Source organism: Coregonus clupeaformis, chromosome 17 (genome assembly GCF_020615455.1).
Source record: "Coregonus clupeaformis isolate EN_2021a chromosome 17, ASM2061545v1, whole genome shotgun sequence".
Lineage (NCBI taxonomy): Eukaryota > Metazoa > Chordata > Actinopteri > Salmoniformes > Salmonidae > Coregonus > Coregonus clupeaformis.
Genome location: NC_059208.1, coordinates 71262429 through 71276264, shown reverse-complemented (window position 1 = coordinate 71276264; position 13836 = coordinate 71262429). Strand labels below are relative to the sequence as shown.

Here is a 13836-nt window from a genome sequence, read left to right as displayed (position 1 = left end):
CCAAAACATTTTAGCTATTTATTTTTTATTAATTTGCAAACATTTTGAAAAACATAATACCGCTTTTACATTATGTATGGGGTATAGTGTGTAGGCCATAGACACAAAATCTAAATTTAATCAATTTAAAATTCTGGCAGTAACACAAAAAATTATGTGGTAAAAGTCGAGGGATGTGAATACTTTCTGAAGGCACTGTATGACAGTTATTTGAAAATCCCAACATATTTATTTGATGGCTGCCAAATATTTGAAGAACCAAAAACTACAACAGCTATTTGAATTAGTATAAATATATACTGAACAAAAATATAAACACAACATGTAAAGTGTTGGTCCCATGTTTCATGAGCTGAATTAAAACATCCAATACATTTTCCATATGCACAAAATACTTCTTTCTCTCAAATTTTGTGAATTTATTTGAATTGACTGATTTCCTTATATGAACTGTAACTCAGTCAAATCTTTGAAATTGTTGCGTTTATATTTTTGTTCAGTGTATGATCATTATTAACACATGGTTTGGAGGGCTCTCAGATATGAATCTTAATATATCACCTAGAAATAAATACGAGGGACATAGAATCATCTCAACATTAGAGTAGACCACTTTTGCATTTTCTAAATGACTAACAAATATATTTTCATAATGAGTGAGACATAAGGTAATATAGTAACACTTGACATCAAGTTCTTATACATGTGTAGTTACTTTGATTATTACAATAGCAACATTGGTGTTACGTAGGACTTTGGAAATTGTTTTATAAGTGCATAATAGAGTAATACCATAGTTATAAAAACTCTCAGCTCATTGCTATGCAATTATCAAAGTGTTATTTAACAACATGCTAATAAAATGTTGCTCCAAAAGTAATTTGTTTTATTACACAGGCATAAAAACAGTTTAATGTTAACAAAATCTGGCTATTAAATGTCAAAAGGGGAAACGATGTAAGAACTGCCTTCTTGAATCAACTACAGCCAAGGTAGGTTGAAAATCATGTTAGTTTATATTCTGTGTAAACTGTCCCTTTAAAAATGGTTATAGTGTGTTTGAAACAAGCACACTTACCCTCAGATGGAAAAAGGGGTTCAAAATTGTTTTTGCTAAGCATCCAACTTGCTGTTTGCAAATGGCTTTGAATGTCTCTGCAGTATTTTCAGGTATCATAAAATCAATTGCGGCTTTCGACTTTTTCAGTGGCATGTTGATAGTCATACAGTAGTTGAGCGTCACAACTTGTTTATACTTATCAGTACAAAATTGGTTTGACTTGATTATCTACACCTGGGGCAATGGACATTCAGGAGAATGTACATTTAGAGAAGTTTCAGATATAAATGTATTGTGTAGATCAAATATGATCTGCTGTCGGATAGATTGGAATAGTATAAGAAATTGTATGTGCTCTATTCATATATTTCTATCTGCAACATGCAGTTCCAGATACAGCTGTGCCATTAGTTGAAGGCACCCAATCCAATAGTTTTTGAAAAGAAGTCACTTCCTGAGGTGTATAAAAACAAAAAAGTAGTTGCTTTCTCAGATCTGTATTCACGTAGTTTTAAAAACTAAGTTACTTTCTGAGATCTGTATTCAAATAGTTTAGAAAAATTAACTATTTTGGGGTATCTGTATTCAAATATTTGCAGTCACCTCCAAACAAACTATTTGTTCCTCCCAACAACATTTTGACTTTCCACAAAGCATAGTTAAAACTAGTTATACCAGGTCTGCACATGACTTGGTCTCAGTCTGGGCTTTTGGTCGTTTAAAATGAAAAAAACATGTACCCCCTATCCCTTTCACCAAAAATAAGGTCACAAAGTTTAAAAATAAGGTTATTGTCTCTGTGTAAATGGGGCTCAATTTATACTCCAAAAGTTAACCCACTTCTCCTGCCCTTACCCCGCCTAGGGACGAGGAGATCCGGGAGAAGTGTGGTGAGGACGCCGTGCACTACCTTTCATTCCAGCGCCACATCATCGGCCAGCTGGTGGTTGTTGGGGTTCTGTCTGTGGGCATCGTCCTGCCAGTCAACTTTTCTGGAGACCTTTTGGGTGAGTGTGCCAGATTTCCCTTCATTTCTATTAATGAGATTTACCTCTTGTTTACCTTATAAATCCCTTATTAATGAGATCACCTTAAGCTAAAGACACACTACATAGTTTTTGTTGTCATGTGAGACTTTGTATATAAATGATGTGACTTCAAATTTTTTTTTACAATGGAACAATATGAAGGGAGTCGTATTCCATCAGATTTGCACATAGAAGTAGCATATCTGCTCTCCATTGTACAGTTAGTTTACAAAATCTCCTATGACAACAAAATCACAAATGGATCAATGAGTCCTTGTTTTGGGGTTATGATATGCCAAAATGGCCCATTTAAGGCATTTGCAGTGCCTTCAAAAAGTATTCATACCACTTGACTTATTTCACATTTTGTTGTGTTACAACATGAATTCAAAATGGAATCCAATCTACACACAATACCCCATAATGAAAAAGCGAAAACATATTTGCAGAATGTATTGACAATTAAATACAGAAGTATTCACACCCCTCAGTCAATACATGTTAGAATCACATTTGGCAGCCATTACAGCTGTGAGTCTTTCTGGGTATGTATCTAAGAGGTTTGCACACTTGTATTGAACAATATTTGCAAATTATTCTTTTTTAAATTCTTCAAGCTCTGTCAAGTTGATTGTTGATCATTGCTAGACAGCCATTTTCAAGTCTTGCAATAGATTTTCAAGCCAATTTAAGTCAAAACTGAAACTAGGCCACTCAGGAACATTCAACATAATCTTGGTAACTAATTCCATTATATATTTGGCCTTGTGTTTTAGGTTATTGTCCTAATGTAAGGTGAATTTGTCTCCCAGTGTCTGTTGGAAAGCACTGAACCAGGTTTTCCTTTAGGATTTTATCGGTGCTTAGCTCTATTCCGCTTATTTTTATCCTAAAAACTCCCTAGTCCTCGCTGATGACAAGCATACCCATAACATGATTCAGCCACCACTATGCTTGAAAATATGAAGAGTGGGACTCAGTGATGTGTTGTATAGAATTTGCCCCAAACATAACACTTTCTATTCAGGATATAAAGTTATTTTTAAAATTGTTGTTTTACTTTGACCCCTTTTTCTCCCTAATTTCGTGGTATCCAATTGGTAGTTACAGTCTTGTCTCGTCGCTGCAACTCCCCTACGGACTCAGGAGAGGTGAAGGTTGAGAGCCATGCGTCCCCCGAAACACGACCCTGCTTCTTAACACACTGCTCGCTTAACCCGGAAGCCAGCTGCTCCAATGTGTCAGAGGAAACACCGTACAACTGACAATCGAAGTCAGCTTGCAGGCGCCCGGGCCGCCCCAAGGAGTCGCTAGAGCACGATGAGAAATCCCGGCCGGCCAAACCCGGATGACGCTGGGCCAATTGTGCGCCACCTCATGGGTCTCCAGGTCACGGCCGGCTGTGACACAGCCTGGGATCGAACCCGAGGCTGTAGTGACACCTCAGCACTGCAAAAGTTCATTTCTTTGCCACATTTTTTGCAGTTTTACTTTAGTGCCTTATTGCAAACAAGGTGCGTGTTTTGGAATATTTTTATTCTGAACAGGCTTCCCTCTTGTCATCACTACCGAGTTCTAAACTGCCTCTGGAAGCAACATCAGTACAAGAACTGTTCGTCGGGAGCTTCAGGAAATGGGTTTCCATGGCCGAGCAGCCGCACACAAGCCTAAGATCACCATGCGCAATGCCAAGCGTCGGCTGGAGTTGTGTAAAGCTCGCCGCCATTGGACTCTGGAGCAGTGGAAACGCGTTCTCTGGAGTGATGAATCACGCTTCACTATCTGGCAGTCCGACGGACGAATCTGGGTTTGGCGGATGCCAGGAGAACGCTACCTACCCCAATGCATAGTGCCAACTGTAAAGTTTGGTGGAGAAGGAATAACAGTCTGGGGCTGTTTTTCATGGTTCGGGCTAGGCCCCTTAGTTCTAGTGAAGGGAAATCTTTAACGCTACAGCATACAATGACATTCTAGACGATTCTGTGCTTCCAACTTTGTGGCAACAGTTTGGGGAAGGCCCTTTCCTGTTTCAGCATGACAATGCCCCAGTGCACAAAGCGAGGTCCATACAGAAATGGTTTGTTGAAATCGGTGTGGAAGAACTTGACTGGCCTGCACAGAGCCCTGACCTCAACCCCATCTAACACCTTTGGAATGAATTGGAACGCCGACTGCCAGCCAGGCCTAATCGCCCAACATCAGTGCCCGACCTCACTAATGCTCTTGTGGCTGAATGGAAGCAAGTCCCCGCAGCAATGTTCCAACGTCTAGTGGAAAGCCTTCCCAGAAGAGTGGAGGCTGTTATAGCAGCAAAGGGGGACCAACTCCATGTTAATGTCCATTTTGGAATGAGATATTCGACAAGCAGGTGTCTGCATATTTTTGGTCATGTAGTGTATCTCAGCTGTTAGGTTGTATTCTTCTGCAGACTACTTTATTTACGTTGACTATCATAGCTAAATTGTTACAAGAAAGTATTATTTAAATTGACCAACAGATAGCTAAATACAGATAATAGAAATACTTAAAGGAAATGTCACAAGAAAATGTCTATATACAGTGTTCTCTTTTTGTCACCAGAAAATAATGCATACAGCTTTGGGCGGACCACTATAGCAAACCTGAAGTCTGGGTTGGTACATTTTTTATAACACGCTTTTGTTATTTTGTTGGTTATTAAACCAATGGCATTATTTGAAAAGAAAGAATGATGGTAGTTACGGAAAATCCCAGCAGGCAAAACTGGTTGCAATGACTTTATTATTAAGTATTTTGGTACATCATGATCAGATGATTGGTTGTAATGTTTTAAATATTTAAAACAACCAGCAAAAACAATTTACTTATTGGTTGTCATCTGCTTATCTGACCAGATAACAACCAAAATATACTGTCTTTCCTTGACGTCTTAATGACATCATGAAAAATACATCTTCATCTTGTTGTAGTCTGACCTTCCCTGTAACTATTCCCCTGGTCGTTGCTGTAAATGAGAATGTGTTCTCAGTCAACTTACCTGGTAAAATAAGGGTAAAATAAATAAATAGAAAACCAGTTTACAACTAGAAAATTATATCAATATGACATTCCAAACCAAATGTTTGCCCACTAGGATGTGTAGGTCCACAGCTATCAAGTGTTAGTGTTGACTTATCAAATCTCTTCTGCGTTTTCTCAGGACTAACCTCTTGTGGCTCCACACTTTGTTTGCATTCATATACCTGCTTCTGACTGTGTACAGCATGAGACGACACACGTCCAAGATGCATTACAAGGAGGACGACCTGGTAAAGTTGATTTATTTTATTTATCCAGCTTAGTCAAATTCAGATGAATGCAATGTCCACTTAATCAGTGGGCTACTATAGGAACATTTGGAATGTAATAGTTCTGATGTACAGTAAAAAAAAAAAAAAAAAAAATCAGCAGTCATAAATCAAGGCATATGCTCTTTTTCAGGTGAAACGCACTTTATTTATCAATGGGATCTCCAAATATGCCGAAGAGGTCCACATAAAACAACACTTTGAGTAAGCGTTTCTCTGGTTTCATTTATTGTCAGGCATCAGCAAGGCATTGGCTTGCACCTGCATGTGTGGTACATTATACAGTGGGGTCCGAATTTATTGACATCATTGATAAAGATGAGAAATAATGACTGTATAAAATAAATAATTCAAATACTGAGCTATATTTTATGCAAAAAAAGGAAATTATATTATTTTATACTACTAAAATTGCTCAGAAAGAGATTTTCTTTAACAAGTAACATTTTCTTTCTCAGAAAGTTAGGGGTCAAAATGATTGACACCACTAAAGACTCTTATAAATAAAGTAGTTAAAAGTTTAGTATTTGGTCCCATATTCCTAGCATGCTGTGACTACATCAAGCTTGTGACCCTACAAACTTTTTGGATGCATTTACAGTTCCTTTTGGTTGTGTTTCAGATTATGTTGTGCCCAATATAAATGAATGGTACAGGTGAAGTCAGAAGTTTACATACACTTAGGTTGGAGTCATTAAAACTCGTGTTTCAACCACTCCACAAATTTATTTTTAACAAACTATAGTTTTGGCAAGTCGGTTAGGACATCTACTTTGTGCATGACACAAGGAACTTTTCCAACAATTGTTTACAGACAGATTATTTCACTTATAATTCACTGTATCACAATTCCAGTGGGTCAGAAGTTTACATACACTAAATTGACTGTGCCTTTTAAACAGCTTGGAAAACTCCAGAAAATGATGTCATGGCTTTAGAAGCTTCTGATAGGCTAATTGACATCATTTGAGTAAATTTGAGGTGTACCTGTGGATGTATTTCAAGGCCTACCTTCAAACTCAGTGCCTCTTTGCTTGACATCATGGGAAAATCAAAAGAAATCAGGCAAGACCTCAGAAAAAGTCTGGTTCATCCTTGGGAGCAATTTCCAAATGCCTGAAGGTACCACGTTTATCTGCACAAACAATAGTACACAAGTATAAACACCATGGGACCACGCAGCCGTCATACCGCTCAGGAAGGAGACGCGTTCTGTCTCCTAGAGATGAATGTACTTTGGTGCGAAAAGTTCAAATCAATCCCAGAACAACAGCAAAGGACCTTGTGAAGATGCTGGAGGAAACAGGTACAAAAGTATCTATATCCATAGTAAAACGAGTCCCATATTGACATAACCTGAAAGGCCGCTCAGCAAGGAAGAAGCCACTGCTCCAAAACGGCCATAAAAAAGCCAGACTACAGTTTGCAACTGCACATTGGGACAAAGATTGTACTTTTTGGAGAAATGTCCTCTGGTCTGATGAAACAAAAATAGAACTGTTTGGCCATAATGACCATCATTATGTTTGGAGGAAAAGGGGGATGGCTTGCAAGCCGAAGAACACCATCCCAACCGTGAAGCACGGGGGTGGCAGCATCATGCTGTGGGGGTGCTTTGCTGCAGGAGGGACTGGTGCACTTCACAAAGTAGATGGCATCATGAGGAAGGAAAATTATGAGGATATATTGAAGCAACATCTCAAGACATCAGTCAGGAAGTTAAAGGTTGCTCGCAAATGGGTCTTCCAAATGGACAATGACCCCAAGCAGACTTCCAAAGTTGTGGTAAAATGGCTTAAGGACAACAAAGTCAAGGTATTGGAATGGCCATCACAAAGCCCTGACCTCAATCCTATAGAACATTTGTGGGCAGAACTGAAAAAGCGTGTGCGAGCAAGGAGGCCTACAAACCTGACTCAGTTACACCAGCTCTGTCAGTAGGAATGGGCCAAAATTCACCCAACTTATTGTGGGAAGCTTGTGGAAGGCTACCTGAAATGTTTGACCCAAGTTAAACAATTTAAAGGCAATGCTACCAAATACTAATTGAGTGTATGTAAACTTCTGACCAACTGGGAATGTGATGAAAGAAATAAAAGCTGAAATAAATCATTCTCTCTACTATTATTCTGACATTTCACATTCTTAAAATAAAGTGGTGATCCTAACTGACATAAGATTACTAGGATTAAATGTCAGGAATTGTGAAAACCTGAGTTTAAATGTATTTGGCTAAGGTGTATGTAAACTTCCGACTTCAACTGTAAGTAATGTATTGTCATTTTGGAGTCACTTTTATTTTAAATAAGAAAAGAATAATGTGTTTTTAAACACTTTCTAAATATATGTTTCTAAACATGACCAATAACAGGGGAGGTTAGCATGTCTTGGGGGTATGATTTCTCACTCATCATTATTCACGATTAATTCAGGATTATCTGTAATCATGGGAGCTTCCACATTAATGTAGAAGTGTTTAGGAAAATATTATATTCTTATTTATAATAAAAGTGACTCCAAAATGACACAATACATTGTTTACCATTTAATTTATTTTGGGCTAAAATATTCTTAAACACAACCAAAACGAACTGTAAATGCATCCAACAAGTTTGTAGAGTCACATGCTTGATGTAGTCATTTCATGCTAGGAATAAGGGAACAAATACTACACTTTTTACTACTTTATTTATAAGAATATTTAGGGGTGTCAATCATTTTGACCCTTACCTTTTTGAGAGAAAATAATATTACTTGTTAAACAAAATATCTTTCTATGAGCAATTGTATTGTTATAAAACAAAAAATTATTGTTGTCTATCAACAATGACAAGCCACCGGGGTCTGACAACTTGGATGGAAAATTACTGAGGATAATAGTGGATGATATCGGCACTCCTATTTGCCATATCTTCAGTCTAAGCCTACTTGAAAGTGTGTGCCTTCAGGCCTGGAGGGAAGCAAAAGCAATTCCGCTACCCAAGAATAGTAAAGCCCCCTTTACTGGCTCAAATAGCCGACCCATTAGCCTGTTACCAACCTTTAGTAAACTTTTGGAAAAAAATTGTGTTTGACCAGATACAATGCTATTTTACTGTAAGCAAATTTACCACAGACTTTCAGCACGCTTAAAGGGAAGGACATTCAACAAGTACGGCACTTACACAAATGACTGATGATTGGCTGAGAGAAATTTATGATAAAGAGATTGTGGGAGCTGTTTTGTTAGACTTCAGTACGGCTTTTGACATTATCGATCATAGTCTGCTGATGGAAAAACGTATGTTTTATGGCTTTACACCCCTGCTATATTGTGGAGAAAGAACCTGTCTAACAAAACACAGAGGGTGTTCTTTAATGGAAGCCTCTCCAACATAATCCAGGTAGAATCAGGAATTCCCCAGGGCAGCTGTCTGCAATGACTGCAACACTTAACAAGCTGCAGTTCGTTTCAGAATGGGTGGCAAGGAGTAAGTTAGTCCTAAATATTTAAAAAATGAAAAGCATTGTATTTGGGACAAATCATTCACTAAGCCATGAACCTCAACTAAATCTTGTAATAAATAATGTTTAAATTGAGCAAGTTGAGGTGACTAAACTGCTGTAGTAACCCTGGATTGTAAACTGTCATGGTCAAAACATGTTGCTACAACAGTAGCTAAGATGGGGAGAAGTCTGTCCATAATAAAGCGCTACTCTGCCTTTTTAACAACACTATCAACAAGGCAGGTCTTACAGGCTCTAGTTTTGTCGCACTGGGACTACTGTTCAGTTGTGTGGTCAGGTGCCACAAAGAGAGACCTCAGAAAATTACAATTGGCTCAGAACAGGGCAGCACGGCTAGCCATTAAATGTACACGGAGGGCTAACATTAATGATATACATGTAAATCTCTCATGGCTCAAAGTGGAAGAGAGATTGACTTCATCACTACTTGTTTTTGTAAGAAGTGTTGTCATGCTGAATGCACAGAGGTGTCTGTTTAAACTACTAGCACACAGTTCGGACACCCATGCATACCCCACAAGACATGCCACCAAAGGTCTCTTCACAATCCCCAAGTCAAGAACAGACTATGGGAGGCGCGCAGTACTACATAGAGCCATGGCTACATGGAACTCTATTCCACATCAGGTAACGGATGCAAGCAGTAGAATCAGATTTTAAAATACACCTTATGGACAGCAGGGACTGTGAAGAGACACACACACACACACACACACACACACACACACACACACACACACAAGGCACAGACACAGACACACATAAGACACACACTCTACACACACATACACATGGATGTTGTATTGTAAATATGTGATAGTGGAGTAGTGGCCTGAGGGAACAAACTAAATGTATTGGGTAAAGTGTTATGAAATGTAATGTCATGTAATATTTTAAATGGTATATAACTGCCTTAACTTTGCTGGACCCCAGGAAGAGTAGCTGGTGCCTTGGCAGCAGCTAATGGGGATCCTTAATAAATCCAAACAGAATTTCCCAATTGTTTTAGCATAATATATAGCTCAGTATTTGATTTGTTTATTTTATACAGTCATTATTGCTCATCTTTCTCAAGGGTGTCAATTTCGGACCCCACTGTATGTGCCTTCAGAAAGTATTCATACCCCTTGACTTATTCCACATTTTGTTGTGTTAGTCTGAATTCAAAATGGATTAAAAATATTATAATCTCACTCATCCACACACAATACCCCATAATGACAACGTGAGAACATGTTTTTAGAAAGTTTTGCAAATGTATTGAAAATGAAATACAGAAATATCTAATTTACATAAGTATTCACACCCATTTGCTAGGACACTCCAAATTGAGCTCAGGTGCATCCAATTTCCTTGGTCGTCCTTGAGCTGTTACTACAACCTGATTGGTGTCCACCTGTGGCCGATTCAATTGTTTGGACATAATTTAGAAAGAAACACTCCTGTCTATATAAGGTCCCAAGGAACTGCCCGTAGATATCCGAGATTGAATTGTGATGAGGTATACAGTATATCTGGGTAAGGTGTCGTGGAAATTCACCACTAAGGACTCAAAGTCAAAGTTAATGAAAATATATTTATTATCACGGCCGGAGAGGTTACAACAAACGTAATACTCAAAGTACAAGTCTGTCAGAAGCTCTGAAGGGGTGCTCTCCCTTCAGCACTCTTTATACTCATGCACAAACTAGGCGTCTCTGCTCTCAGGGTGCAATAGGCTGATCATGACCTTGCACACACAGTTTCTAGGTGTTGGGCCAAAGTAACAATTACATTTTAGTCATTTAGCAGACGCTCTTATCCAGAGCGACTTACAGTTAGTGAATACATATATATATATATTTTTTTATACTGCCCCCCACTACAAAAGATGCAAAACAATTTCTAGATTGTTGAAAGTTTCCAAGAGCACAGTGGTCTCCATCATTGGTAAATTGAAAAAATATGGAACTACCCAGCTGGTTGTCCATAAGCACAAGGCAAAATATTATGTGGTCTGATGAGACCAAAATTAAACTATGTCTGGAGAAAACCTGGCACAGCTAATCACCTGTCTAACACCATCCCTACTGTGAAGCATGGTGGTGGCAGCAGCATGCTATAGGGATGCTTTTCAGCGGCAGGGACTGGGAGACTGGTAAGGATAGAGGGAACAATGAATGGAACCAAATACAGGCAAATCCTTGATGAGAACCTGTTTCACAGTGCAAACAACCTTAAACTGGTGCAAATATTTACATTCCAACAGGACAATGACCCCAAGCATACAGCCAAAGCAATGCTGGAATGGCTTTTGAACAAGAATGTGAAAGTCCTTGAGTGGCCCAGGCGAAGCCCAGACTTGAATACTATTGAAAATCTGTGGAAATACTTGAAGATTACTGTTCAATGCCGCTCCCCATCTAATTCAACAGAGCGTGAGAAAATCTACAAGGAAGAATGGGAGAAAATCCCCAAATCCAGATGTGCAAAGCTGATACAAGACGACTCAAAGCTGTAATCGCGGCCAAAGGTGCTTCTACAAAGTATTGACTCAGGGGTGTGAATACTTACAGTACCAGTGAAAAGTTTGGACACACCTACTGAAGAACTTTGAACGTTTCTTAAAGTGCAGTCGCAAAGATCATCAAGCGCTATGATGAAACTGGCTCTCATGAGGTCCGCCACAGGAAAGGAAGATTGCTGCAAAGAAACCACTTCTAAAGGATACCAATAAGAAGAGACTTGCTTGGGCCAAGAAACCCGAGCAATGGACATTAGACCGGTGGAAATCTGTCCTTTGGTCGGATTAGTCCAAATTTGAGATTTTTGGTTCCAACCGCCGTGTCTTTGTGAGACGCAGAGTAGGTGAACGGATGATCTCTGCAAGTGTGGTTCCCACAGTGAAGCTTGGAGGAGGAGGTGTGATGGGGGGGGTGCTTTGCTGGTGACACTGTCAGTGATTTATTTAGAATTCAAGGCACACTTAACCAGCATGGCTACCACAGCATTCTGCAGCGATACGCCATTCCATCTGGTTTGCGCTTAGTGGGACTATCATTTGTTTTTCAACAGGACAATGATCCAAAACACACCTCCAGGCTGTGTAATGACTATTTGACCAAGAAGGAGAGTGATGGAGTGCTGCATCAGATGACCTGGCCTCCACAATCACCCAACCTCAACCCAATTGAGATTGTTTGGGATGAGTTAGACCGCAGCGTGAAGGAAAAGCAGCCAACAAGTGCTCTGCATATGTGGGAACTCCTTCAAGACTGTTGGAAAAGCATTCCAGGTGAAGCTGGTTGAGAGAATGCCAAGAGTGTGTAAAGCTGTCATCAAGGCAAAGGGTGTATACTTTGAAGACTCTCAAATATAACATTTATTTTGATTTGTTTAACACTTTTTTGGTTACTACATGATTCCATATGTATTATTTCATAGTTTTGATGTCTTCACTGTTATTCTAAAATGTAGAAAATAGTAAAAAATAAAGAAAAACCCTTGAATGAGTAGGTGTGTCCAAACTTTTGACTGGTACTGTATTTCTTTTTCAATACATTTGCAAACATTTCTAAAAATATGTTTTCACTTTGTCATTATGGGTTAATGTGTATAGATAGATGGGTGAGAAAAAAAATCTATTTAATAAATTTTTAATTCAGTTAGTAACACAACAAAATGTGGAATAAGCCAAGAGGTATGAATACTTTTTGAAGGCACTGTATGTGGGAAGTGGGTTAAGATCAGTGGTGTGAAGTACTTAAGTAAAAATACTTTAAAGTACTACTTAAGTCGTTTTTTGGGGTAAATGTACTTTACTATTTTATATTTTTTACAACTTTTACTCTACTACATTCTTAAAGAAAATAATGTACTTTTTGCTCCATACATTTTCCCTGACGCCCAAAAGTACTTGTTACATTTTGAATGTTTAGCAAGACAGGAAAATTGTATAATTCACACACTTTCAAGAGAACATCCCTGGTTATCCCTACGTTTCTGATCTGGCGGACTCACTAAACACACATGCGTCATTTGTAAATGATGTCTGAGTGTTGGAGTGTTCCCCTGGCTATCCGTAAATTAAAAAAACAAGAAAATCGTGCCGTCTGGTTTGCTTAATATATATATTTTTAAATGATTTATACTTTTGCTTTTGATACTTAGGTATATTTTAGTAGTTACATTTACTTTTGATAATGAAGTATATTTAAACCCAAATATTTTTAGACTTTTTCACAAGTGGTAATTTGCTTGGTGACTTTCACTTTTACTTGAGTCATTTTCTATTAAGGTATCTTTACTTTTACTCAAGTATGATAATTGGGTACATTTTCCACCACTGGTTAAGATTGCATTGTCAGCATATTGTACCAGTCAATCTCCTGTTCTGGATTAAACCCAAGCACATTGGAATACAGGCACATCTGTTTTAGGCCCAGTCAGTGAATGATTGTGTAAGTTCCCCCGTTTACCTTGAAGACGCCACGGATGAAATTGTTCCCCATCTGATTTATCATTCAGAAATGTTCAAATGAAATGTAAAACCAAGGTGACTCACTGATGGACAGACGTTAGTGTACTAATATTGGAGGTGTAGCTCAATTTATCCTAAATACTGAACATCGGTATATATTCGGTAAAAAAATGTTGTCACTGCATTTTAAAATCACAGACTTGATCAACTCTCATTATAGTATGGTAATTGTTCTGTTTTGTTTTCTCGCCATTGTCACACAGACAAGCCTATGAGAACTGCATTGTTCTGGATGCTCGAATCTGCTACAACGTAGCCAAACTCATGTCCCTGAATGCTGAGAGGTGAGACCTTTACCTGCTGTTCACCAATTGTGTTCATTCTCACTTTCCTTTAGAATGCTTCATCACAATTTCAGCCCCCAACATATCCCCCAACATATCCAACCCCCACTAC

At 38.5% G+C, this 13836-nt stretch overlaps 1 protein-coding gene across 3 annotated transcripts in view; it reads left to right on the top strand.

Moving 5' to 3' along the window:
* LOC121572325 (CSC1-like protein 2) overlaps positions 1 to 13836 on the top strand; it is an 89659-nt gene that overhangs the window by 48462 nt on the left and 27361 nt on the right. For all 3 annotated transcript variants that reach the window (XM_045226498.1, XM_045226497.1, XM_045226496.1), the window contains 5 exons: positions 1925 to 2067; positions 4669 to 4720; positions 5267 to 5375; positions 5548 to 5618; positions 13644 to 13724. In XM_045226498.1, the coding sequence (XP_045082433.1) occupies positions 1925 to 2067; positions 4669 to 4720; positions 5267 to 5375; positions 5548 to 5618; positions 13644 to 13724 (456 nt within the window). The remainder of the gene's footprint in view (positions 1 to 1924; positions 2068 to 4668; positions 4721 to 5266; positions 5376 to 5547; positions 5619 to 13643; positions 13725 to 13836) is intronic.